This window comes from Larus michahellis, chromosome 7 (assembly GCF_964199755.1).
Source record: "Larus michahellis chromosome 7, bLarMic1.1, whole genome shotgun sequence".
In the NCBI taxonomy this organism is placed as follows: Eukaryota; Metazoa; Chordata; class Aves; order Charadriiformes; family Laridae; genus Larus; species Larus michahellis.
Genome location: NC_133902.1, coordinates 6238280 through 6266097, shown reverse-complemented (window position 1 = coordinate 6266097; position 27818 = coordinate 6238280). Strand labels below are relative to the sequence as shown.

Genomic DNA, 27818 nt, shown 5'->3' with positions numbered 1-27818 from the left:
GAAGGCCCTCGTTTCACTCTCAGGCCAGTTCTTCTGCTACTGTATCTTACATGTAGAGGTAACTGAGCGTTTTCATTTCCCCTGCTCAATTCAGGTATGATATACATACATAGACAGGATACGATGTCCTCCACATCTGTGAACAGATACATTCTGTAATTAAACCGATGAGCCTGATTATAGGTCAGAGCAGATGTCTAGAACCAGGCTACGGCAGATGATTTTGTCAGTGTTTTCAAAACCTGACCTGTAACATTATAAACGCGCACACACAATCTTTTAACACTGCCAGAATTGGGCCATCGTTAAATTGGACGAACATCACAGTATACTTAAAAAGAGAGACACGTTCCCCAACCAAAAAGGCTGGTATTTATTTAGGCATGCATTACTGTGCTTACGAATTAAGGATCATGATTTCTAAAAATAAATAATCAGAAAGCAGCTGATGCAGCCAGCCATCTTTATACTGAAATGCAAAGGCCAGTGCTCTCACACAATTACTTTTAAGCATGGCTGTCCAAAACACCAGGATCTGTTAACACTTCTCAAAATATTATTAAAATAAGAATTTCTTGGCTCATTTCCACTTGCTGTTTTCATCCACACAGAACTACAGACTCCATTTTAAGTTAAAGGTGCTACAATCCTAGACAAGCAGACAGAATTTGCCGGTTCTTTATGGCAAAAACATATACAGAGAATCAGCTCTCCTGACATGCTGTATTAGTTAAGACACTAGGGATCTTCATCCTTGTTTCTCCCCTGTACCATTATTACACAAGACCCGTCTACTTCCAGCTGAATAACATACAGTAAAATTTCAAGAGTTTACTACCTAATTTGTACAACTTCCCGCTCTCCTCCTCTCTTAAATGTTGAATGTTTTAATTTTCAGGGGCACAGACAAGCTGCTTACTTTGAAGCAAGCGATGCCTGTTCTGCAGACAGACCTTTGGAAGCAATGGAGGGACAGCACATACTGCGTTGCTGAACCAGCAGAATTCTCTGCACTGTTTTCTGGCATCGTATACGGGACCACTTCTGATCACGTTTATCTACTACTGTTTCTGTCTTAAAATAAATTATAGAAAACTCAAACTGGAATTGACTTCAAAAGTTTTACTTAAAAGTTCATCTGCACATGGAGAAGGCAGGCTGAAGTCCTCTGCAGGCTTCATTAGCTGCACGTAATTGCAGATGCTATGATTACTATATGAAAAAACCAATATCATTGCCAAAAATTAATTTAAAGTTCAGAGTATGTAAGATACACCCTTCTTTTCAGCAACCCTATCCACATAAAAAGACTACCATCAAAAGCTCAATTTTTACTACACTATAAATATAATATCGTAGTCTCAGAAATTATACTTTTAGGCAAAGAAATCACAATTAATAAGCATTTAGTTTTAGATCTTTTATGAGCAAAGATGTTTTAATGTGTCACATTTCAAGAGCATCAATCTTTCTTTACAAGAAAAGAAAAATCACTTCATAGACTTGGAGCTGGAGAGGTCCACAAGACTTCCTGCAAATTAAAAGTGCATGAAATACATGCAGCATCCTTCATACATAAAATATTTTGCAATTGGGTCGAGAACACAGTAAGTGTTAAACAATACTTAGAGCTAAAAGTACCTGAAAAGAATCTCACCTTGGAGAGAGAGATTAACTGAACATCCTCCTGGACAGCTGTGCAAATGCTCAACAAATGCTTTTCTGTACAAGTGGTTTAAAAATCACACAGCAAGTTCTGGAATATTCAAAACAGTGATTTGATAAAACAAACATTCTACAGTTACCTCAATTCCATGTTATTTTGTTACAAACAGTTATCATGGCCTAAGCCCTGTGCATTGGTGCTCCGATTCACGGCCTCATCCATGCAACACTACCTGTCTCAAAACATCGAACTTTAGCTCTTGTACTAAAGCCCAAATGGGTGACTGAACAAATTCAGCGGCTTTTCCAGCTCTGAACCCCATCCCTCCCATATAACTTGACTCAAATTTCAGACAGACTTATCAAAGAGAGGTCATGTATAAACAGCACAGTCAAAAGCTACATCAGACGTAGGAACACGAGTGGTTTAAAAATGCATTGAGCATCTTTGAAAGCAGAAGTTTCCGACACCACTGCTAGAGAGAAAGAGGAAAAAGATTAAAATGAAATTAAAAAATTAAATTTGTCATTTCAATAACTGTGCTTTGTCACTCAATACAGAATAAAGCAAAATAGCTTATTTATGCAGGGATGAAGGAAACTTGAGAGAGAAACTGAGTAATCATCTGTCTCTTGAGAGATCAAGTCCAGAAATCAAGACTGGTATTTTAAAGCTTAGCTTTTCATAGCCTAAAAGTCTTAATGTATAAGTGCTATTTGGTAGTATTGTCTAAAACCAGAATTATATTTGCATCTTAATATTGGTGTCCGTGTTGGAAATTCAATAGCAATAAAATTGAGTTGAAGAAAACCACACTGCATAAAAACTGTCTGGAGCTACACACTGGCTAGTAAACCAAATTAAGACAGAAAGGGTGAAAGTTTTTCATTTACCTACTGAGCTGCATCTGGAGCCTATTCTATAACTATTTTGTGACTACTGGAAAGCAGGCAGAACTATGAATAGCCTAATTATTAGCAGTTATCTGGTCTAAAAGGGAAACAAGAAGCTTAGGACATAATAAATATCTTCATCCTTTTTCCTATGAACAGTTAGGAAGTTACATTTCCCTCTCTTCCATTCAACAAGCAACAAGCCTGATTAAGAGGAAATTGAATTTACAGCCATCTTAACCAGGCAGATATTTGGAAGGACACCATTAACTCATTTGCTACCATCATCACATGTTCACTTAAAGAGTAAATGCAGTAGTTTCTTCCACTTCATCCACGTGGAAATATTCCTCAGAAAGGAATTACGATGCACAAATGAATATTATCCATCCAGACGGACTTGACATTATAACGCTGACAGCCTACTGACAGACATAATGAAATAGCAAAGATGCTCTGCAATTAGAAGTATGGCACAGCAGCCAATGGAGTGACACAAGAGCCCTTCCAAATCTGAGCTAGCAAGGGAAAAAAAATTACTTACAAGTTTTTGTAGCAGTGAGTATACCTTGCAGTACATATACTCTTGCATCTGGCTACTATATTTATTATTAAGATTTATGATTTTCACATAAAGTTCCTTAAAGAAGTAAATACTATCACTAAACAATAGTTTTGTTACAGCAGTAGCTGATGATTAGATGACTGAGCTTTATACATGTCATTGTGTATAATTGAGCTACAGTAATCAAATTCCTTCTGAAAACCCCATACCACTAACGTGACAACACCAAAGCACACAGGCACTGCAGGCTCAAATCTGTTTGACACACATGTAACACCTGTTCACAATGACAGAACAGCATGTGAGCTTCCAGAAATACATTCTTATCTGACCCCATGCCACACTTGGGGTTTCCTGGCTTTTGCCGGTAAAGTTACTTCCATGTCCATGCACATAAACTTAATGAATATTGAATATACTTTTGTGGAGAGGAAAGACTAAAATTTACACACATCCTAGACTGACATTTGCTCCTTTTAGAAGTACGCGTATAAATCTGCTTCGGGTGAATCCATTTAATACGAACATTTTAATTTGTTCCTGAAACCCCTGACCAAATTTAATCTTTTTTGGTCCCTCACCCTAAAAACAACTTTCCATTCACCAAGCCAACAGATGTTAGAACTAGAAATGTGCAAAAACATTGGCTTCCTTTGTGAAAAGACTATTTCAAAGGAAGTGTAATCTGCAGAAAGTGCAATCTTCCTTTCTGGAAAGCTAGCTACTGCTGTGCCATGCTGGCCTGATAGGCAGGTCAGAACCAGAGGCAAACCTAGACCCTTGCAGTGGAACTCAGTGTCAAACCCAGAACCTGGCTTAAATGCTGTATTTAGGCCTTGACCACTAAGTCACAGTATTGCCATCACATCAGAAAGGGGTCTAAATACAGTTGCAACTCAAGCTCAACATTCTTATCATTGGAGTAACGGAGTAAATCTATACTGACCAAGTGAGTTAATTTGATAAAAACGTGACCGCCTTTATTGACTACACTTCACAGGCTAAACTATCTGGCTAGCCACAGATTCTGCTTTCTATTTCTCCTGTGCCTTGCTTTTCTTTTTTGTCCTACAAGTTATCTGAAAACTGAAAGCAACACAAGAAATGCATACACACAGGGTACCCTTTCAAAAATTCTTTAGTTTCTGCCCACTAGAGTACAACTGGAATAACTGACATGTCTTGACATCTGCTTAGGAACACTTGTGACAAGTAAAATAACGCTTGTTATCTACAGGTATCCTATCCAGCAACTTCCTTTCTAGTCATTGCTACTTGTGAAGTGCGCCGTTGCTAAATGAGCTATTTACAAATGTAAACTATGTAATTAAAGTTTTAAAATAAATAGACAACCTTTACATTAGGTAGCAACTTGACAACAAGGTAAGAGATCATTGAATTACATCTTTCAAAGAATGATCTGTGTATGCTGCTCTCTTTTTCTTAACTTTTTTTTATGAAGAAAATCCTTGGCTCGCAAGCTATTCTGCAAGAACTTCCTTGGGTTTCTTCCTTTACGCTGGATAATTGTGTAAAAACTCCTTAAGTTTTGTTGGATAGTCTGTCATCACTCCAGTTGCTCCCAGATCAAATGCCCTCTTGTATTCTTGTTCTTCATTCAGTACCCAAATATACACCTGTAAGATGAGATAGAAAGACAATTATTACAGGAAATACTCAGATTTTTAAGCAAGGTGACTTTTGACCTAAATTTGTTCATGCGAGAGAGATTATGCCGCATATATTTAAAATGATAAATGATTACACTCTGATGCCAAAGACCTGCACACAAACATACGCAACTTCTTCCTCCTCGCCCTCCAAAAGGGGGCATTTTCTAGAGGTGACTCCAACTCCATTTCATTACCTGAGACTTCAGGTATTTCCAGAAATTAAAATATTACTTTGTGAAAAGCCCAAAACAGCTAAGCAGTTTAGCAGATTTTGTAGGCTTAAGTTTGAAGTGAGGGGAAAAAAAAAAATCTTAAAGGGATTTAAAGTAAAAGAGTTTTTTCCAGGTATACAATTCTTCCTTAGCAACTACAGAACTGCAAATATAACAGCATAAGCTAGCAACATGATAGATGATGTTGTGGAGAACATGAATCCATCTTAAGGCCATATCTGGCTGGTTCAAATCCTCACTAGGTTAAAGGTACATTTACTTTAGCTTTGCCACGCTGTACCTGAATGCCCCGAGCAGTGAGGTGGTCAAAAAGTGCTTTCCGCATTAGCAAGCTGCAGAAAGGAGAACAATATTATTTAGGAACTTGAAGTATACATTAAATTTTCAGTGTTGATGTTCTATACTAAGTTTTCCATAGAGCATTTAGATTCTTTTTTTTTTTCCACAAGAAAGTGATTAGAAACCTAATTATAAAAACCTTTTAGTTCAAGCAACTCAAGACTGGTTAACACAGATACTCAGAAATTTGTATTAGCGGTGGATATTTGTATCAACTCTTCTAAAGATCAAATCCAGCCGACTCCTCCTTCACCGCACAGGTACCTGTACCATGTCCAATGAATCAATCCCTTTGCTTTCAGAAGAGATTTTATCCTTCACACCAGAAGACATGAAAACTCTACTGGCCACTCAAGAAATCAAACTAACAGATGTCAGGCACAAAAGCAAGAGCCAGAAGACACAGCAATCACGTTCAACCTCTGAAAGCCTATGACTAAGTTGCCTCTGAAGCACAGATACTCTTAAAAAGCAGTGTGTTCCATATATGCCAAACAGTATCTCCTCTGACAACATTATGAAACAGTCACAATCCCATGAAACGAGAAAGCTGCATTCTGAATCTACTTGCATGCTAATTAACAGAACACACTTAACGACAGAAACTAAATAGACTAAATTGGAATAATGCCCACTGTTACTGCACCTCAGTATGTTTCAGTGTATGAAAAATAAAAGCATACAGGAACACCTACATAAGGTTTGAATATGATTTATGCTGCGGAGATAAAAGAGCTAGAGGGAACTGAAAAAAATTACAGCATAATAAGTAGCTATAGCAATACCTAGTCTTAGTTGCTTGAGCCAATTGTTATATATAGGCAAAATATAAATAAAAATTTAATAATATTAAAATCTTACGTATCAGCTAGCCAGATAATAAATTTCTGGCTTCTTGTAATCTTCTGAGGTTCTTTCAGCCTGTTGAGGAAGAGGAAACAAAAAATTACCAGAGCAGAGATTAAAATGTTACTTGAGATGTTCCTGCAAATGGAACTTGAAGAATTAATCTTGCAGTTTCTCAAATTAGTGCAGTAATTTCACTAAGACTGTGACTTAGAATTGGGTTACACAAGAGAAACGTGCTACATTTAAGAGAAGCAGCAGAGACCTCCCTCAAGAAAGAGGGAGGAAAGGGCAAGATTTAGTTATTTGTACAACAGTGCTACATGTTACTATCTCAACGGCATCGGCACAAGCTACATTGCAAAGGCAGCTGCATGAAGACAGTATTTACAGGAGACACTGTAAACAGGAAACATTGATATACACAGGCAGTAACAACTGAGTAACTCAGAACTGCTAGAGACAGGTTAAACACAGAGGAGCAGATCTGCACAGCTTTCTCTTAGGAATATACAGAAGTGCCTAAACTAACAAAACAGTATCCTCAGCCCAAGGATAGCAACTAAACCATGCTCAAGCTGGCATTATCATTCACTTGCTTTGCTACCATTGCAGCGCAGCACCCACTGATGGGCTCTCACTCACTTGAGGATGATTGAAGGCATGGGAATTTCCAAGAATTCTTCCTTGAAAGGAATGAATGGCAGCAGACCGGTATAGAACAGGCCAAGGAGCAGGAGGACACGTTGCAAACAGAAGATGATGGGAATGTCAGCATTCTGCAGGAACCAGGAAAGACAGACTCTAAATTATCTTGGTAGATTATTGAGACTGTCGCAATTAAATTTACTCATCAATGCATGTTTAAAGTTTAGCACTTGCACCTAAAGATTAGGCTGCCAACTCTTCATTATATGCCTGCACTGAATTTAAATTACTCTTTCTGGTAGCTTGTAATCCAAGCAAAAGTTTAAGGGGCATTGGGACCTGAAAAGGTAAAGTTTCATTAGTCACAGTAATGCTTTTGTTACCTGCCTTCATCATCTTTCCAGACTGCATCACACTATGCAGCATTTTCTCTTAGACTAGTATTACTGCAAAGAACAAGCTGTGCTTTAGCACAGGATTTGTTACAGTTTGCTATCACGTGAACTCACTTCACAACATATTTTTGAAGATGCTGTTTATGCACCAAAATATTCGGGCATTGAAGCTGCGAAAATGAACAAATGTAACTGCTGTTCAGGTAGGAAACAGTGCATTGTCCTACACAGATAAATCCGAACAGTATCTGTACTCTCACCTAGATCAGTTTCACTCAGGTGCGTAACTCCTTCGGCCTAAGCACAATTTTCATTTAATTCTAAATTGTACAATTCCTCAGCACAAAAAGGAATAGAATCTATAGCTGTAAAATAGCTTTATATTAATATAAGTGTGTGTCAACTAGTGGCCATATCCATTATTTTCATAAAAAGAAACACACAATAAGCAATCCTTAGAAAAATTGCTTTTGTACCACATGAATGATGCGCAAAACAGGCTCTAAGAGTTCCTGGCATACAATCATAACACCTTATATTTTATAGAACAAGAATAAAGCATGATGAAGGTTAGTTCCTCAAGTATTTTATTGTAGAGTACATGGGGGTTAACTGTGCTTGTTTTACTGTAACAGTGCAGTAAGCAGAATACAATCTAAGTGCAAAATTTCCCATCACATCTGACAGTCTGGCAGAGCTGACCAGATCTTGATTTACAGGATGCTTTTCTGTAAATTTTGTCGCCACACAGTAGCAAGCAGGCAAGAACAAAGCTTAGCTTGGACCCATTCTTACCTCCTTAAGACACTTTGATACAACCTCATAATTTGCATTCCCCCATACTGTCAAATGCTCTCGCTTATACTGACTCACCAGCTCTGAAACCTGCAATATAAAAAAGCAGAACACTATCATGTATTCATTGAAAATTATGTGCAGCATTATATAACTGGAACTCCACTATTCAACTAGTGGAGATTACTAGCTGTTAGAGAGAAGATAGTTCTTCTATACGGTCTCACAACTTGTGCTGTGCTTGTGCTGCTTTGACTGAGAAGAATCAGGTGTTTGGGTCAACAGATAAAAGGAAAGACCATTATACCTACAAAAACTCTACATAAATTAAGAAAACTAAATGGCAAAATAGTATCAGATGGAAAGCAGATTTCCTGGTCTGTGATGAACACTTATGCTGATATCATGTTTTTATGCTGCTTTGGTAGGCAACAGTCTGTAAGAAGACCCTTCATATGAAGTACAAACCAAACATGTCTCTAGCAGCGTAGCATCAGTTTCATGTCAAGACGAAGGGTCAGTAAAGAGCTGTTTGCTGTATATCTTGACAAGATCATTTCTCTGTCTTCTGTATTACCTCATACATGGAGCAAGATCTAACACGTGACGGATGAAGCGGTCCAAGAACACATATTTTAGTGTCACAGACTGATAGCAACTCCAAGAAACTTTTCTTTTGGAATTTCAACATCACTACGTGACATTCAGTCTCAGCTCAGCACAGATTTTCATGTACCTTTTTGATCAACACGTTGTTGTTCACTTTGATGTCAATGTTGACAGGAGTTTGTGGAAATGCCTCAAACACCTCTTTCAGGAGTGGAATACGGTTGTCTTTTCCCTCGCAGTGACATTCTGGGGAAACAAGAACACTGACACTGCTGTGACCATTTTTAATAAACTGCAGTGAGATGTCAGAGCACTTGTTACCTTAAAATTGAAAAGAATATATAATTCCCAGAATTAGCAATTTTTTTAACTGAAAATAATAAAAAAAAAAGTAAAAATTGCTTAATTCGGATAGTTGTAATTAATTATGACAAGCTCACTTCCATAATGAAAATGCCCTAAGCATATTGCACGTTTTGCTTTCAACTTCATAAATTCAGACGTTATTTAGCAACAGTAGGAGTGCAGGCATCGTTAAAATCCCAAAATAGCAAACACAGGCTCAGTTACCACATACCAACTGCGATGAGATTAATATGAAATGAAACCAAATGAGAAAACCTTTTCCTTCTAGGAAGATTTACTGGAGAAGCATAATGAGTAAAGGGAACATAAAGCAAACTCCCCAAATTTTATTGTCTGAAACTGCTTGTGGCTCTAAGGAATTAACTGAAGGCTCTTGCCATCTCTTTGTATTATTGTACATAAACAAAATTTGTATTATTGTACATAAGCAAAGGATATATACGTGTGAAAATAACACGTCATGGACCTCCTCTCGATGCATTTTAAGTATTTTGCAATTCTGAAAAGAAAAATTTAACACAACGTTTGCTTGCTGGGCAGTTCAAATATGGAAAGGCTACACAAGATAACCACAAAGCCCCTCGAGCAAACACACCTGATATAATCTCCAGTAGCCTTTTCCAGGTAGAAGAGCTCTTAGTATGCGTTATGCAAATCACAGTCCCATAAACCACAGCTTTCACAAGTAAACAGGTTAGTCTTTTTCTAGGCTTTCCTCTCTTGCAGCAATATTGGTACTGAACTTTAAGTCATACATGCAGTAACTACTACTCTTTCCATTCACCCATCTGAAAATGTCTATATTATCTGACACCTTGTAGTACTTCAAGCCAAGTACACCAGCACAACGGCTTCTGACTTGTAAAGAAACTCTCCTCTGCCTTCTCTTTGTTTTTGGAACACCAAATTTTCAATCAGCACCTTCTGAAGATCTCACAAGGGAACTGGAAAGTAGCAGCTGCAAGAAGCAGACAAGGAAACAATGGCAATGTTTACCTGGGAAAGATACCTTACATCTTAAACTTAGTCACTGCCAACTGGTATGTAAAAAACCCATATTTTGGCTTCTAAAGCTAGAATTCTATTTTCCTTTTAAAACTTCTCTTATCATGATATTGGCAGAAGCAACTCCACTTTTCTACTCTTTGTCAAAATAAAAAATTGCCACACTACAATAATGGAAAATTAGTTACTGTAAATTGAAACAGCAAAAGACAAAACCTTACCTTTCTGGAATGTGACATCCAACTTGCAGAGATATGGTGGAAGTTCCTTAAAAATAAAGGGAAATGGAACGCTAACTCAAATGCAGAGACATAATCACGACTTTTCTCGAAAAAGACAAAAAAATATAATTCATAAGCCATGTAAATTATCTTTGAAGACAAAAATCATATTTTTTTTAAACCTTCTTGCACAAAATGTGACTTAGAAGCATCGTATTCATTATTACTTGAACTATTTGGCATTCTTAGACTTGTGTTACCTGTAGCTGAGTAAAGCAAAATGTTTCCAGATGCCTGTCTGAAAATTCTGAGAATTCCACTTAAATACCAGATGGAAAGACAGTTCTGTAAACCAGGCTTTTAAAACTGTCAATGCGGGTGGGATTCATCTACCGGTTTTCCCATTAAAAAGCCGGTCATACAAGAAGGAGCTTGTTGACGAAGCTTCCTTTGTCACCAGTATGGCAACACAGGCCCACCTCCAGAAAGCTTTTCATCCAACCTACTACTGGATTGGTTAATCACCCTCTGGAAATGTGCCGGTTTTTCTCCTTTGACTACACAGGGAGCCTAGTTAACTTTCTTTTTTCAGTAAGACAAGATGAATCCCTTCCTTAGATTTTGGATACTAGACATGCACACACACACACCCCCTTCCTGCCCACCCCAGCCACTCTACAAACACATTTTTAAACATCATCTAGCACTAACATTTATTCTTCAACTTACAGAGTATTTGAGGTCGGATATGTTGACATCAATTCCTGTTGATCTCTTCAGGTTCTCATCATGGGACACAACCACTTGCTCATCTTTCGTCAGGTGACAATCTAGCTCCAACATGTCTGTTCCTATATTAACCGCACTGCAAGCAAAGAAGTCTGCCTTCAACCACACATGTATTTCATACAGGTCCAAACCTAACACATACATGTTATTCAATTAAACTAATCTCAGTGGGGGTACTTTAGATGCTTTACGATGCAATGAATCCTCACAATCTTGCTGCAAAGCGAGAAGCAAGTAAGTCTGTTGCAGTGGGAAAGCTGATGCAAGAATAAACAGCATATCACAAATCAGAGATGGGATTTGAACTCAGGAGCTTTGGCTCCGTCTGCCATACAAATCAAGCAGCACACCCGCTGACTGCAGCCTACCACCTCAGGATTGAGAAACCCACTTCTAAAGTATTGTTTCAGAATTTTGAGCATGATGTTTATGAGTATCAGCACATTTACCACTGGAAGAAGCGAGCTCTTTTGAAAAAAGTAATCAATTTTGTGGTAAGCATAAACAACAAATGACAGAGCCCTTTTGAATTTGATTTAAGTTATTCAGGAATGGATCAATCAGGAAATTAGCATTGGGGCTTTCAGGCTTTTGGCTAGCAAAACTACACCTAAAAAAATTATTTTAATGAAAAAATTTTAATTTTAAAAAAATAAACCACTAAAACACCCAGTCATATTTTTCAAAGAAAAATAGCTATTCCTGTTCCAATCTGCTGCTTTGAAAAGTTCTAATGCAATCCTAAATCCACTCTGTAGAAGCTTAGCTCACAGGAGGAATAGTAAAAGAAAGCAGAAAGTAGGATTAATACTGATGCAAAATGAGACAAGAAACCTCAAACCAAACCACAAAAACTAAGCTTTACTCCAACAAGAACTGAATTGCCCATTTCACTAGGAAAGATGCTCAGAAGGTATCATTCCAGCAGACAGCTAGAAGTCCCAGCGTGAAGCCTGAACTGAAGCAAAACACTGCACTGTTCTTTTTATCCACCTACAAAAAAAACTAGAAGATCTGTGAGTACAGTCTATACCGGACACAAAGCTCTGCGACTTCAGTAGCAGCCTTTTCCTTAAGAAAAGTGCTTTATTGACTGCTGAAGTACAGACATGCCGTAAACATTCACAAAGGCAATAACAAATCAAAACAAAAGAACATACTCCCATAAGTGTTTAACACAATTTCTGGTCCAGCTGGGATAATGGTCAAGAAGGGGGTTGTCAAATTAAAACCAATTTCTTAACTGTTTTCCAGTGCCACCAATTAAGAATTAGGAGAGGAACAAAATCCTATTACACATGGAAGATACACAGCCTGTTCTGGGTAATTTTCCCTCCTGAGGAAAAGCATCTCCAAATATGCTACAGGAGATTTGCCAAATCTGTAGAAGACGTTCCATCTAGTACCACGTATTATCATTTAACCAGCATAATGTATCACAAATATTACTGCTTAAGAAATTCAGGACTGATGCTGCACAGAAAAAGGAGAACAACAACTTGCCTTGTTAACAAATTTGAGAACCTGCCAGGCTCTTACTAACAGCTTGCTGCTAAATAAGCTTCCTTAAAGAGCTGAGTTTTTTCAGCTGGAAATCAGGTTTTTTCTGCAGCTCTGTAGTAACACATCAAATCTACATCACTCCAGAGAAGACTCCAGATGTTCTCCAGATTCAGAAGTATATGTTGGATTCAGATCCAACTGCTCCAAAACTCAAGTTGTGAAGCAGGCTCACATTTGCAAATTAGGCTGATAGAGCTCTGCTTGTGTTTAACTCCAACTGTTTTCAAGTAAAATGACACACCAGGAAATACATAAGAAAAGCCTCACCTTGGAAACTAAATTCCATTACGCAAGGCCTAATGTAGCACAATATTTAGAGTTTATAAATTCTAAGTTGATCACATACTTTTATTATGGTAACTACAGTGTTTAAAGCTTTCTCTCTAAACAAAGTATGTTCATAAAAGAAAAGGAAATACAATGAGAAATTACTTGGAGAGTTTATTTAGCAGCTTCCTGTCAAGACAATGCTAAAGTACATGGCTGTATTAGGGGCTATTAAACTGGTAATTAAATTCTTACGACATCTTTTATGCCAGATCCCCAAGTACTTTAAGACATCACAAGTGCCTCTTTTAACTTAAAATCAGTTATTTTAAAATCTAAAACCACCACAGAATCATGTAATACAGTGTAACATGACTACAGCCCCAAAAAATCTATTAGACATTTTACCATGCAAAACCAAAAAACCACTGTCTTTGGTACAAAAAGGTTATAATTGCTTTCCAGAATATTTGTAGATTAAGCTAGTATAGAACTTGAAATTACCAATAAGGCCTCCTCCCCCCATACACTTTGTTTATGTATTATGATACTAATTTCTTCATTATCATGCAACAGTATTAAACATTCACCAATCACTGTTAAAGCATAAATAAAACTATCTGCTTGTCAACACTTAGGTTACCGTCAACAAGGCAAAAAGCCCAGCGGGTGGGTCTTACGCTGCAGACAAGCAATCTCTTTTGGATTCAATTACATCAATGGTCAGATACGCCTGCTTGTCCAAACCTGCAAAAACAGTTCTTGCAGGCGCGCCCTATTTGGCTTCATGCAAAATCTGATGGGTTATAAATTGATTAATTCATACCAGCCGTCTGAGCCAATCCAGATAATTTTTCACCATGCAGATCACCAATTTTCTACCCAACTCCCTTTGCTTGCTTACCAGTGGAGATGGGAATGAGCGAATGGGAAGGACAAAGCCTTTATCCCTCCACTGAGGAAGCCAGAACGCTTTCTACTGCCTAACACAAGGGAGTCGCTCTGACTCTGCTTTCTGCAGAAGTAATATGCCTCTATTATTCAGCCAAGACGATCTCAAAACAAGTAACTGAACTTTGCTACTGGCAGTTGACATGAGTTCAAAAAGTGGACCTCAGCACATTTGTTACGCTATAGTCATAAAATAATTAAAATGGTCAGAAGAGAAACAGACAAATGTCTGAATTATCACAAAACACGATTTGACTCCTAGCACAGTCCTTATTATAAGTACTACAGCTTACTTCTGGAAATAAAAATAGGTTACGGCATAACTTTCTAAGAGCCCTATACATATAAAACCAGTATGATACTAAATGAGAATTAAGAAATGGTTAAAAAAAAAAGAAGCACTTCCCAGAAACTGTGGTAACAGACTTGAAAAAAAGGCAGGCCAGCAGGAAAAAAAACCACAAAAGTATGCTAAGCTTCCATGGAGACAGAAAATACTGCAGTACTTTCAATAGCACTGTTTGGTTGGGAAAGCTGGCGCTCCTCAGCCTGCAAGGAAATGTGCAAACTGATGAGGCTACTTAGCACAAAGCAAATTAAAAAACCCAAACAAAACAAAGAGAAGCCTGCATAATTTGGTCACTGCTCATTGGCAGCTGGAGGTTTACATATGCTTCTTTTTCAAATGCCTTTGAGAACCTTGTTAGAATTCACTACTTAAATGCTGGAGGCTTAAAAGGCTTTCCAGTACCAACTCAATTTTAAACCCCTAGGTAAGAGGCTTTCACACACCGGGCAAATGAATTATGTGTATGAAGGGAAAAAACATAACACAAACATTTTTAATAGCTTTACAGATGGTGTATTAAAAGTCAGTTAACATTAGGATTTCAGTCACAATAATTCTAGGAGACAAATTATTAAATTTCTATATAGAGGCGGGATCTGAATACTGTGAAACTGTGGAATATCTAAGAGAATTGCTTACAGCCATAATAGCAGTCAACAGATTCAGACTTGCTCAAATCCAGCTTTGTATACTAGCACTTAGGCTATGATCTGAAATACTTCTGAGAAACAACAATGTATCTAGAAAAAAGTGTATGATATTAGCTTTGAAAAATAGCTTTATAGTGATAAATAAATTAAGGGAAGCAATCACCATTAAACATGGAAGCAGTATTGTTTCATGTTTTATTAGCTAGCAGAGGAGGAATCGGGTCACGGGAGTTTTATTTCCAATTGCCAGTCCACCGTGTCATTGTGTGCAAATCATAGTTTGTAGTATCCCAGTTCCTCCTTGTTTAAATTGGAGTCATGTTTAGCAATCCACAGAAGTCATCCAAAGGAGAGATGACTTTCAGAAATAGGCCACTGTACCCCAAAGAACTGATGGAAGTCCTATCTTTCTTGATTGCTTCACTCACTGAAGACAATGAGAAAACCGCTGCTTTAGGCATTGTTAGTTCCATTTGTACTCACTGGTGAAAGGCTGCCATTGTGTTTTCCAGGTTCTCTCCAGCACCTACAAAAATAACAAAAAAAGCTAAAAATAATGTACAAAATCCTTTTCCTCCCCTCAATTCCAGTGGAAATAAATAAATAAATGTTAAAAAGGATTAAAAAAATTACATATTTGGAGGAAATATTTGGAGGAATGAGTATGAAGCTAGAGTCAGAAATCCCTGTTGCCGCTAACCTACTAGGGAGACCCAAGAGACAGAACTTTCTCAAGGTAAAACAATTAAAAAGAAAAAAAGAAGACTGTTATCTTGGATTTGTATAATGCTTTGAATATACAAAACAAAGTGTGTATTTTACTGGAGTTTGGGAGCCCTGTTTTTCCTTAAAGGCATTGTATTTGGCTATGACAATATGCTCCACAGGCACAGGACAGTACATGCAAAAAGTCTTCTTCAGAATTAGTGGGAGGAGTAGCAAGAGCAAAGGTAACTGGGGGGACGGGGAGGGGGGAGGATGACACCAATCAAGAAAAAAAGCACTAAAGCTGATATTCCCTAAACGCATAACCCAGTTGATGCTCAAAGAGGTGACAACCTCTTTTTTCAGTGCAAGGATACTCCCCGAAACAGCACAGATCTGTCAATAAAGGTTTCCGCTGCTGGCAAAGGGAGGTCTCATACACAAGGAACGAAACACGCATCAACCCCAGCTAAGAAATGAAAGGACAAGCAAATTAAATTTTCCTCTCAGGCAGGAGTAAACTCTGCAACTCTTAAACCACCATTCTCTACATAAAAATCTTTGAAAATCAGCCTGGTTAGGGACTGTAAAGGTTGTGCCTTCTCTCTCCTTCAGAAAATATGCACTGTTATACACTGAAAAACAAAACAACTTCAGGAAGATACACGTACTGATGAGGATATCTATGCAAATTTTAAGTACTCTTTGACAGTGATGAATGACAGACTTTGTAAACAACAATTATAAAAGCTTCAACTAAGGCCTTGCCTATTAACCAGACCTTACCAGTACATACTTACCTAAGTCTGTGTTTAATTACTTAATTAAAGCAACGCAATTCCATGCACGCGCAACTATCAATTTAAAGTTGTTGGTATCAGGGTAGCTTGCATTGCTTAGTTTACAAAATGAAAGAGACTTAACTGACTTAGAATCATGATGACAAAATCTGCGCGGTTTAACATAACTCAATACGGTAAGTCCACAGCAGCTTCTGTGATTAAACATTCGCCAATATTTTGTGGAATTTGATTGCAGAACTAGGAACAGGCTGAGTGACCAGAGTAACTGAGGGCTAGAGGAGAGCATGAGAATCTCATCATATACTTCTGATGATTGCCTAACAGATGGAAAAACCTGCATAGGACCTGGATGATTAGTTATAAGTTAGCTGCAATAAAAATTGAGGCTTTAGATAACTTATCAGCTGTGATAATACAGCCCATACATCCTGAACAGTAAGAGAGGAGGAAAAAACTGAGTCAATCTTCAAATTGTGAATAAACCAAGAGTATCCTAACATTCCTGGGCAGAAATTTCCAGAAATAAGCCTTTAAGTGACTGATGTAACAAGTCACATGTTAGGGAGGTAGGTATGGCAAGTCAAACCATCTGGCAACAAAACGCCTGACTTGTAGTGTTTGGGGGAAATTAAGAAAAAAGTTGAGATAGCAGCTGAAAGAGGAACTCGAAATCAGCAATGTGGCTTTCACAAACCACACTCAGAAAAGGGAACTAAGACAAGCAAGTAATTTGATGTACTAAATCATTCTCCCTTCTTAAAAATGAAAAGGCTGGCCTGACTGAAGGGCTTCTGACATTTTATTTACTTAAATGCACCTCCAGATTCACATGTTGTCCATTTGCATTGTGAACTACATGCATTTCCCGCACAGAAATCACCTTCCCCAGCATACTTTAGCCTCCTGTGAGAAAAGGTGATGACAACCAAACATCATGATTGCACATTCTAACTTTGAAAGCACCGCCATGGGACAAGAGGGAGTCAATGTCAAGCACTGGCTCAAGGAGATGACCCTTAGAAGTTCTATCGTTTTGGGTTTTCCCCTGCAATATAAGCAAAGAAGCCCATTAGGAAGAGTTTTGCCAGCAGGTCAAGGGAGGTGATTGTTCCCATCTACTCAGCACTGCTGAAGCCCCATCTGGAGTGCCATGTCCAGTTCTGGACTCCAAAGTACAAGACAGGCATGGATCTACTTCGACAAGTCTAAAGAAGGGCTGTGAAAATTAAGGGATGAGAGATTCTTGCATACAACGAGAGGCTGGAGGCTGAGGGTGCTAGAATTGTTTAGCCTGGAGAAGAGAGGATTGGGAGGATCTTACCAACGTGTATAAATACCAGATGGGAAGGAGTATAGAAGACTGAGCCAGACTCTTCTCAGTGGTGCCCAGGGAAAGGACAAGAGGCAATGGGAACAACTGGAAATGCATGAAATTCAGTTTATAAACATATGAAAAAAACAAACACCTTTTTTTTTTTTTTGTAAGAATGATCAAACTCTGGAACAGTCTGCCTGGAGAGGTTGCAGAGCCTCCATCCTTGGATGTATGCAAAACCTAATTGGACAAGATCCTGATCAACCTCCTCTAGCTGTGTCTGCTTTGGTCAGATAAGATGACCTCCAGAGGTCCCTTCCAATCTCAACTATTCTGTAACTCTGGAAAAATCATCATGCTACCCTGTCTCAAAGACCTTGCAATTCAGTCCATGCAGGTGGCACGGACAGAGGACTCTAACCCAGAATATCAAGACTTAATTATCGATCTCAGAAATGACCGATTTTAAAGTTATGCAAAAGTGAATAAATAAATCGAGGGATGCTTCCACTGATGAGCTATAAACTGAGATAAGAAAATTCTTGCATGAAGAAAGAAGTAAAATCTAAACCCACAGACTTAAAAAACTTCACATGTGAGGCTTCATCTCGGAGAGGAAAAAGCCAAACAAGTTAAGTGTTATCTTGATCCCCAAAGTTAATAGGAGTAATGCAACAGGAAACCTGATGCTGAGTCTAAAGCTACAGCATGACTAAAGCCTGATGAGAATTTAAGTCCCACAGGAATTGAAGTTACAAGGTAAATACTACAGAGAGTAAAGAGTAAGTGATCTTCGGCCTCATGGTACCTGATGAGCAAGAAGCTGACGAGATGTTAAGGGTTGTACTTCTGCCGTAGGTGTATTTCACAGTATACAGGTGGACACAGGACAATTTGAAGACTGTGGACTTTGTCTCGTAACGCCTAATGAATAATCCTCCCATTGAGTAAGGCTTTCCTGTTTTTCTAATGGTGCTTAGCGCAACTGGCCAAAACACTCGCATTATAGGCTTCGGGCTGTGTATCTTAACCGAGGTCATTACAAAGAAGTGAGAAGAAAAGAAGATTAAGGAGATCATACCAAGTTCCAACAAAGTCATCTACAAGTTTCTAATAGCTTGCAAATTAACAAACAAACAGGTAACAATCAAAAATGAGATCCTTTGTTTGTTGAATGTAAATACATATGTACCAGGGATCGGCTAACATACACATTCCAAACCAAAAGTACAGCATTTTATGCTATAATTAAGACCATAGTTATAAAGAAACTTGATCTGTCATATAAACTAAATGAAGGAAGTGCGAGTAATAAAAGCTATAACAGATCATCTCTAGTTTTTATGTTGTAATAATTCAAGGCAGTAGTAATAGTTAAGGACCATCGGCTAGAACCGTGATCAGACACTAGATACAACACTGAAAATGGTTTAAACTCAGCATCTGACATATTTCCCAGGGAATTTTGGGAAAAATATTAACTAGAAAACTGACTGACAGTGTTTTCGTTAATTGAATCTGGCAGCAGGGAAAAGAACAGGAAAAATACGGTTTGCTGTATTTTTTTTTTCCTTCCAACGCTTTGGAAAAGGTAGAAGAAACTTTAAAAACATCTTTTGTCTATTTTAGACAGAAGCAACCAGCCCACCCACAAGGCCCTGGCGCAAGGTGCGTGGAGGAGACAAGGCTGTCCAAACGAGAAGGGTTTTGCCAGGGCACCGAACCATTAACTGTCTGCAGCAGCTCTGGGAGCAGAACAGAGCCGCGGCAAGCGGCATTTCTGCCGAAACCAGAAGGCAAAGCAAATAGGCAGTCACAGGCAAACAGACTGATCTTTTGTGCCCGATCTAAGCAGCAGTCAGCCGCCTCTCTCTCTCATAAGGAAGGGAGGTATCACAATGCAGAATTATTAGGAAGGCAAAATATACACGTTTGCGAGCGGAACCATCACGACCCCACGTAAAACAAGCTGATTTTCGTCTGACGCGTTTTGAGTTCAGAGATTAATTCAGCTTTGAAATAAGGCACCGGTCAGCAGGTGGCACCTAAAATTAGGTTGCGGGAGGAAGGTTTAAAGGGAGCCGGCTGCGAACGGCGGGCACGGCCGGGCAGCCCCTCGGCACCCTCCCAGCCCGGGCCTCAGGGGGAGAAGCGTCCCGAGGAAGCAGAGAGGCATCGCTGAGGGGATCCCCCAGCGCCCAGAGCCGGGGAGGGAGGGAAGGAGGGCGGCAGCCCTCAGGGAGCGGCGGGAGGACGCTGCCTTCGCCCGCGTGAGGGGAGAGAGGGCGGGAAGCCGAGCCCCCCCCCACCCCCCCGACCGGCGCCCCCTCACTCACCGCCGCGGTGGGAGATGTGCCGGCAGCGGAAGCGCTGCCGCTTGGGTCGGTGGAGCAGCCCCGGACACTTGAGGAGAAGGGCCGAGGTGAGGACGTATCCGCCCAGCGTGGAGAGCACGTACAGCGTGGCCGACATCCTGCGCCTCTCGCCGGCTAAACCTCGCTCCCCGCCCGGCCTCGCCCGTCCTGTCCCACCTCCCGCCCGGCCCGGCCCGCCCCGCAGCCGGCTCCCAGCGAGGCGGCGGCGCTGCGGGAGCCGCTGCCACTGCGGCCGCGCAGCCGCACCGCACCGCCTCCCCTCCGCCCCCGGCCGAGCAGGCGACAGCGCGCAGGCGCGGCGGGACCCCCGCCATGCCCGCCGGGGGCTCGGCCGTGAGGCGCGCTCCCCTCAGAGGAGCTCCCCTCAGGGGACTCGGCCGTAAGGCGCGCTCCCCTCAGAGGGGTTCAGCCTCATCCCTTGCACGTCCATGCATCTGTGACAGCTCACTCTTTTTTGTTTTATTGAGCAAATTCTGCAAGCGATTTCGCTTTCCCCGCTGCCCTGTAGCATGGCTGCACCTCACAGAGACAACTGTTCTCTGAGCAGCTTTTCATTTTATTGATTTCACTTGGCTTGGTAAATCTAAATTCACTAAGGTGTCCTCTTCGCAGACAGCGGGAGGTGTTTCCACACTCAGCTGGTCAGGGGTGCCGGACACCGAACACAAACCAGGTCTCAGCTCTGGTCATGCCGTATAATAATAAACTGTATTCTAACAAACTGGCAAATTAAATTTTGTATGCATGCTAATTAAAAACAAATACTCTAGAAATTAAATTAGGTCTCAGCAAACAGCCAATATCACTAATACATCTTACCTTGACAGAAAGAAATTGATTTACTGTGACTAATTTTTTGGCACCGACAGCCACGAGTGAGGCTCGCAGGATTTAAGCCACCTTTCAGTACACCACGTAGCACATCTTTTGGAAAGCATAGTATAATTACTCAAAAACCCTCAATTTGAGATTCAAACTGGGACAAAACCATCATTTTAGCAACCAAAAGTCTGTTTAATCACTACAAGTCAAGCTATACTGACAAGCTGTAGTTGCTTATAATGAACAAGCTTATACAGCTCTGCATTTGCCACAAATTACCAGCAGCTTTAGTTTCCAAAGAGATCTGTCATTCCAAAATATGAAATTAAGTCAGCCCTTAAACAAAATCTGATCTATAAATGCAAATACAGTAAAATATTGCAACTGGATATAGGCAAGCACAGTTTCTGGCAATGATGTTAATACAAATCAGAACTGTAATGCCATTTTTTTTTTTTTTAAGACAAAATCAAAGACAAATGACTTCTCACATCTGCACATTAAAAGCATCTATCGTTTACATAGAAATAGCTTGTTTAGAAAAAGAGAAAAGATTCTGCTCATCACTGCCTCAATATGATAAAGGCAACTCTTGATTTCAGGCAATGCTAATTTTTAAATATTCCTAATGATGTACATAGAAAGATATGATGGGGAAAAGCACTATCCTCAAAACATCTAGTAATACAGGCTCAGTGTATTGTGATAACCAGCTTTTATTTTTTACATATGAAAATCTAATAAATGGAAAATATACATGTGTCTTGGATTCCTTTATCTGCTTTGACACCAGACCTTATTTTCAACCTGTGTTCCAGTGAAATACAATGGGCTTCACTAGATCCGTGATAGCTGTTTGCTAACAGACAAGAATCAAAATCCAGGATTTGGATTGAAGATAGTATTTTTAAACCAATATCAATCTACCAGAATAAATCTTATTGTGTAATAGCTTTCAGTATTCCTCGGAGAACTTTGTAACTCATTAATTGCTGGCTTTCTTTGGGAGGAAAGCAGGGTCCACGTTCTGTCACATACGCGTAAGGAAACCTAAGCACCCACAGCCCATCAGATGGAAGGGTTATTTCCTGCTTCTCGGGGTAAAATACAGGACAAGGTGGTGGCCCTGGTTGAACCTGTAAAGAAAAGGAAATATAAGTACGTAATCAAACATCATTAGGATTTTTAAAAAACAACCAAACTTAAGAGCAAACTGAATCCAAGGAAGTCTATTAAGTCTTGCCTACAACCAGGTTCTCATCCACTGGAGCAAATTCCAGGAAATGACTGTGCTGTTATTGTGAGACATCCATAAATTTCCAATTTTATCACAGTGAAGATGCTGAATGTAAAGCTGCAGATTAGGTCCTACCAAGGAGAGCCTCAATACAAACACAAGTCATTTGCCTCTCAGGCAGTAGTAAACGCTGTGTTACAGCAGATTTCAACACTAGCACAGACATCCCCGAGCCACTACCTCACTCTAAATCAATGTGAAATTTCAAGGATTTTAGCAACATTTAATATGACTCTTGTATAATTCATATTAAAAGATTCAGAAAGTCTTATTCACATGAGGAACTGATGCAGGAACCCACAACACAAAGCGTAACGGATTTTCCAAATAAAAACACACCCTTAGGAGTCAAAAGCTGTGATACAGATGTAAGCTGTGAATGAGGAGCAGAACAAAAAACAGCACAAACCGAACCTGCAGTTCTTGCCTCAGTTTCAAACACTAACACGACAAATTGCAAACCACATTGAAATTTTGGTGTTGGCATCAGGTTTCAGTCAGTATCCTTCCTTTAACTTCTAAACCAAAGCAGGTTCATAACCGAGTAGCTGATTGTGTCCCATAAAAGAAGCCAACTCCCTTGTTTTGTGCTTCAGTATGAAGGATCTTGTGGCACTTCTCAAACAGCTCAAAGGGTTACAAAGCGTCCCAAATCTGCGCAACCCCCCTCCAATACGGATGCGTTTTGTGCCGAGTGTTGTTATTCAGTGACACTACTGTACAAGGAACGCCAATTTTCTTGCCATAGTCTAATAAACAATAAGCAGTTATGTGCACACAGTACTTCATATAGCACCAATATTCATATTTTACTTGTTCATATTTTACTAACTTAAAAAGTAAGAAAATGTAAATGGAGCTTTTTCTCCATTTTTTAATGCATATTTGAAAATGAGAAAAAAAGCTCCTTTTAAAAAAGCCAATACCTTTTCACCTCCTAAATTTAAAGGGTAACTCAGAATAATTAATCTCAGCAATGAGTCACTGCTTTTCTCTGTGACATTTAAAAACATCATTCTTACACACTCATTACTCACTTGTTATCTTTCTAAAACAAAGCAGTCATTATGGTATGGAATGCTATTGATTCATCCTTGATAAAATATTTTTTAAAACTTACTTTGTACAAAGTATAAAGCTGGCATAGGCAAATCTTGAAGTTTAAAAAACCTGAAATGTTTATAAAACAGATACTTTTGGTGACTATTGCCTTAGAGAACTTGACTAAAGTTGGTTTGGGTTGGTGAGGGTTTCCTGTAGCATCCCTCTGACACCCATCATCCTTGTGCCTTCTGGTCCTACAGTTAACATTGCAACAACCCACCCTTTCTCTACAGTTACCAGATTCCCTCTTCCATTCCTTACTTGAGGCGTTAATGTGATCTGCAGCGGAGCATCAGGAACCACCACAAAGAGTCTCATGAACTGAGCGTAATGTGGCTTGAGTCCTCGTCCCTGAGTTGACGACAGGATGTACAGCGGCATGTCAGAATTGAGGGCTTTGATGGCGGATTCCTTCGGCCCCCCTCCCATCACTTTCATGACCTTATCAGGCCCTGAACACATGAACCTCCTACCACGTGCGTCTTCATACTCAAATCCTACAAAAGCTCGAGCAATGTCATCTCTCCGTCTTCCTCTTCCCATCACAACCGCACTTCTTTTTCCAGGAACAGCCTTGTTCGGTGCAGGCCAGGAATTGGTATCCAAGTCTCCTTCATCTTCAGTTCTCGTCCTGATGACAATGTCCCAAGGCATTAAATAGTTTGTTCCCGGGATAAAGCCTTGTTGATCTAAGCCTGTGTGGAAGTTATAAGCCTTAGCAGGCCCCAGCTTAACCAGTGACCAACTGGAGAATTTGGGCAAAAGGCCTTTGGGGCAATTGGAATGGAGCATCCCAGGGAGGTACTCGACAGTGGATGCCTGGCGATCTACCAGGCTTGGCCTTTTCTCACTTTTGGAGTCCCCACTCTGCCCGTGACTTTCTGCGTTGTCCCCTCCACCCTGGGCGTCAGGCGGGTAAGCGCCCAAGCTGCCAGTCGACTGCCCCAGGCTGAGGGCTAAGCTCAGGCCTGTGCTTTCTCCCTGAGTCTGAGGTTCTTTCTCTTTAAGTTTCTCAATCTCGCCTTCTGGAGGGGCAGGCGATGACTCATCCCGAGCAGGTGCCGGATCAGGTGTGCTTGGCTGAAATACGGGAAAGTTGATGTGCTCCAGTTTCCCACAGCATTTTTCTTCCAGCATCTATGAGAAAGAAGATATGGTTAACTTTCCATCTTCGCTCTCTGGGATGAGGGAGTTGAGAGTCATAACATTCAGCAGCTACAATTAAGATTCAAGAGGTTTGCGCTACGTGAGAACCACAGCAGTGATGGGAATACAGCCCACAGACATGATGGATTTAAAATTCACATGAACCAACACACTTGAAGTATAAATCAATGCTCTACATGCATGCATGGCTGAAGACTGGGGCTGCCCACTCTGGTCAACCCATCACGCAAACAATTTGTGCTCCCAGAAATATCTCCCCCAAGCAACATTTACAAGTTGATAAGGTTAAGAGAAAACTTAATTGTAGTCACTTCAGAACACAGACTTTGTTGATGAAGCAAAAGCACTGCTTGAAGCAAAAATGGAGACAAAATAGTTACCTGGTAAAAGTCATAATTAGCTGCTTTGATATCAAAGGGATCATCCCGAGGGGCTTGCTTCCTCCCACAGTTACAGGCACCAGTGGAACGAGCCCGGCTGTTGTGGTACAGAACCGGAGGATTTCTGTCTGCTTCTGGCTTTTCCCCTAAAAGCAAAAATCAGTCACACTCTAGATAAACTGCTCATAATTTCTAAGAGACTCTTTCATTCCCTTCATCCACTGCTTTCTCCCTGCTATAACATATGCAAAATTATGTGCCAGCAATGCCAGTTTGTCAACGAACTCTTCCTTTTCCCGCTTCTAATACAAAGTTCCAGTGTAGGTTATACCACTAAATTGAATCTTGTTTTTACAACCTCTTCCTAAAAGGCATAACTAGTTCTTCTGCCTGCAGTAAATGTGCATCAGAGAGTTTCCATTTCTTGACTGACATTAATCAAGCTGTTTAAAAAAGCAGGGGGGGATGGACACTTATGCTTCCTAGAGAACTTTTGTTCTCTTAGATATCTCTGAAGTACTCCAGTGTAATGTCTCCAGTTAGCAAGGCAGAATCCAAGTTCCTATCAAAATCAAAGTTCCTACTAACAGTCCACTCACTCCTAAACTTTACTCAACGTGAAGGAAACCTGCACAACAGCTCTGCTATAATTAATCCCACTCTACAAAGATGAAGCTTTAAAGCTGCCAAGCTTTCATCTTCCATAAACATGGAAGAGTCAGTGCTTTCAGCCTAAGACATTTTAAAGCAGATAGGAAATAAAACCATGAGACCCCATTACAAGTGAGCTGCTTTACCTGCTTTTGGGAGCAGATGAAATTTGTGCACGCAATGCTGGTCAGTTAAACTTCGCTCTTCACAAAGCTGATGCCCGTTGCTCCAGAACTTGTAGCAGTCCTCGTTAAGCTGCATGGCGTACTTATGAAAGGCCGGGCCGCGGGCATGCTGACTGTACACACGCAAGGCCTGTGCCAGTTGGTTCTTATGGACCGTCATGGTGTAATTGTGGGGCAGGTTGGATTGATAGGCGCTGTGGGCCATGGGGAGAGCTTTCTGGCAACGGTTTTCAGAGAACTTGGTGTCTATATCTAAATAGCCTTCCAAGACTTTGATACTACTCATGATTTTTGAGCTCAGTTCCCCGGTAAGAGAGGTTGGGTCATCATCTTTGCCTTCAATGGTCACTTCATACAGTTTTAAAGCTGCAGCGACCCACTTCTGGTAGGTTGGGAGCTCAAAGTGAGAGGGCTGTGGGTTCCTCCCCACGCTGTCATCAAAGCCCTTCTTGCTGAGCACCAGCTCCACGTGCTGCCACAAGAACTCCTTAAGGGTGCAGTCCACAAGTTGCCCAGAGGAGCTGGAGCTGCTGCTGGTGCTCTCTGCATGGAAGGACAGCTGCTGCCTGCCATGCCGCATCATCTGATACCTCCTGGGTCCCGAGAGGGTGGGAGCCAGCAGCGAGTCTGTCTCTCTCATGGTGCAGTTGCTCCTGAGTTGGTCGAGAAGCATGGCCACTGGATCATCTCCGTCCTGGGGCCCACCAGCCACAATGTACACGAAAGCCTGGTTAGCAGGCACAGTGAACAGGCAGTTGATGCTTTGGTTGGTTAGCACCCTGCTCTTGCGGAAGATGCGATAGATCTGATCCTCCAGAGCATGCTGCAACCTCCTCTTGGGAGAGTGTTTCTTGGGGGGAGGCTTTTCCAGGTGACCACAGGGGTCCTGGCCCCTGGCTGGGGGGGGATCCACCTTCAGGGCCCCGTTGAGCTGGAAGAGGAAGAGGAGGCGCGGAGGGCACGGCCTGCAGTTGAGCTTCCACTCCTTGCCGACGGGGCAGTCTTTGATGGCAGCCTTCAGGGAGGGCAGGACCTTCTGCCGCAGCCCATCCAGCGCCCTGAAGACGCGGTCGTAGGTGATGTCGAAGGAGCAGGTGGGATGCACCAGCAGCAGGATATGGCAGACGGAGAAGAGGTAGAGGAGGCTCAGGCAGTGCAGCTTCTCCTGGTGCTTCCAGAATTCGTGGGCCTCGGCATGTGGCAGCGGGGCCGGGCCACCGGAGGGGTGGCCGGGGCCACTCTCCCTGCTCTCGGCCGCTGCCAGGTCCCCGCAGGCCCGCAGCAGCTGCGGCGTGTCGCAGATGGAGGTGAGCACCAGGTACAGCACCCGGTTCTCCTGGCTGTAGTAGGCCTGCAGCTGGTTGTAGTCCTTAGCCGCCAGGTCGCCCTCCTGCCCCGGGCCGCCCTCCTCCAGCTCGGGGTCCTCCTCGGGGAAGAGGGGAAAGACCTGCCGGTCGCACACAGTGCTCACCAGCGCCGCCTTCTCCGAGCACAGCTGCAGCGCCGTTTTCCCGAAGATGCCCACCACGCACACCTCCTCGTCGCCGCCCGCCACCGGGCCACCCCCCTCGGCGGCGGCCGTGACTGCCAGCAGCATCTCCCGCAGGCTGACGGGCCCCACCGCCGTCGCCGCCGCCGCCGCCGCCGCCATGGCCCCGGCCAGCCCGCCGGGAGGCGGCATGGTCCCGCTCCGCCCGCCCGGAAGCGGCAGCCACCCGAACCAGCGCATGCGCGGCCCGGCGCCGGCGGGGAGGGCTCGGGGCGGGCCCGCGCCAGCGCGGTCGGCAGCGGCGGTTCGGTGGCGGCCGTGGGGAGCGGGCTGCGAGGGGCGAGACACGGCGAGATTTTGCAGGGAGGTGAGGCACGGCACGGCACGGCACGGCACGGCACGGCACGGCACGGCACGGCACGGCGGAACGTTGAGACCCGGTCCTCCCGCCTTCGCCGCCGGTGAACTTGGTTTTAAACTCGGGAGGGGTTTCGGTCCCTCCTCAGCGCAGTCTGTCGCGACAGGCGATGTGACGCCAGCCAGCAGAGATACACAGTGCAATCACTTCATACGTTCTTATACACGCAGTCGAATTGTTTTGGGAAATTTGCAGCCTTTCGCTCTAATAACATCAGTTATTAGATGTTTGCTTTGCTTTGAACCTCTGCAGTTACCAACGAGATTTTTCTTGTTTAAACAACA

The 27818-nt window shown here is 41.7% G+C and overlaps 2 protein-coding genes across 2 annotated transcripts; both read right to left on the bottom strand.

Moving 5' to 3' along the window:
* Positions 1 to 1405: 1405 nt before the first annotated feature.
* GDPD1 (glycerophosphodiester phosphodiesterase domain containing 1) lies at positions 1406 to 20264 on the bottom strand. Its single transcript, XM_074594983.1, has 10 exons — positions 19983 to 20264; positions 15307 to 15349; positions 10984 to 11119; positions 10255 to 10300; positions 8790 to 8908; positions 8054 to 8143; positions 6861 to 6994; positions 6231 to 6290; positions 5311 to 5362; positions 1406 to 4761 (listed from the first exon to the last, which is right to left on the bottom strand). The coding sequence occupies exons 1-10, from the start codon at positions 20116 to 20118 to the stop codon at positions 4639 to 4641; spliced, it is 939 nt and encodes a 312-aa protein (XP_074451084.1). The 5' UTR covers positions 20119 to 20264; the 3' UTR covers positions 1406 to 4638.
* Positions 20265 to 21543: 1279 nt separating this feature from the next.
* On the bottom strand, positions 21544 to 27631 carry SMG8 (SMG8 nonsense mediated mRNA decay factor). The gene is made up of 4 exons (XM_074594155.1): positions 25589 to 27631; positions 24792 to 24937; positions 23506 to 24381; positions 21544 to 21979 (listed from the first exon to the last, which is right to left on the bottom strand). The coding sequence occupies exons 1-4, from the start codon at positions 27354 to 27356 to the stop codon at positions 21782 to 21784; spliced, it is 2988 nt and encodes a 995-aa protein (XP_074450256.1). The 5' UTR covers positions 27357 to 27631; the 3' UTR covers positions 21544 to 21781.
* Positions 27632 to 27818: the final 187 nt, after the last annotated feature.

Excerpts from the sequence above, each read along its gene's own strand:
- SMG8 (XM_074594155.1), bottom strand. The coding sequence starts at position 27,356 with ATGCGCTGGTTCGGGTGGCTGCCGCTTCCGGGCGGGCGGAGCGGGACC. Across the intron at positions 24,382-24,791 it reads CTAATTATGACTTTTACCAG|ATGCTGGAAGAAAAATGCTG; the intron begins GTAACTATTTTG and ends TCTTTCTCATAG. Across the intron at positions 21,980-23,505 it reads AGATCACATTAACGCCTCAA|GTTCAACCAGGGCCACCACC; the intron begins GTAAGGAATGGA and ends TTTTCTTTACAG.
- GDPD1 (XM_074594983.1), bottom strand. The coding sequence starts at position 20,118 with ATGTCGGCCACGCTGTACGTGCTCTCCACGCTGGGCGGATACGTCCTC. Across the intron at positions 11,120-15,306 it reads ACAATGGCAGCCTTTCACCA|TGCGGTTAATATAGGAACAG; the intron begins GTGAGTACAAAT and ends CTTTGCTTGCAG. Across the intron at positions 6,291-6,860 it reads ATGCCTTCAATCATCCTCAA|GCTGAAAGAACCTCAGAAGA; the intron begins GTGAGTGAGAGC and ends CTTCCTCAACAG.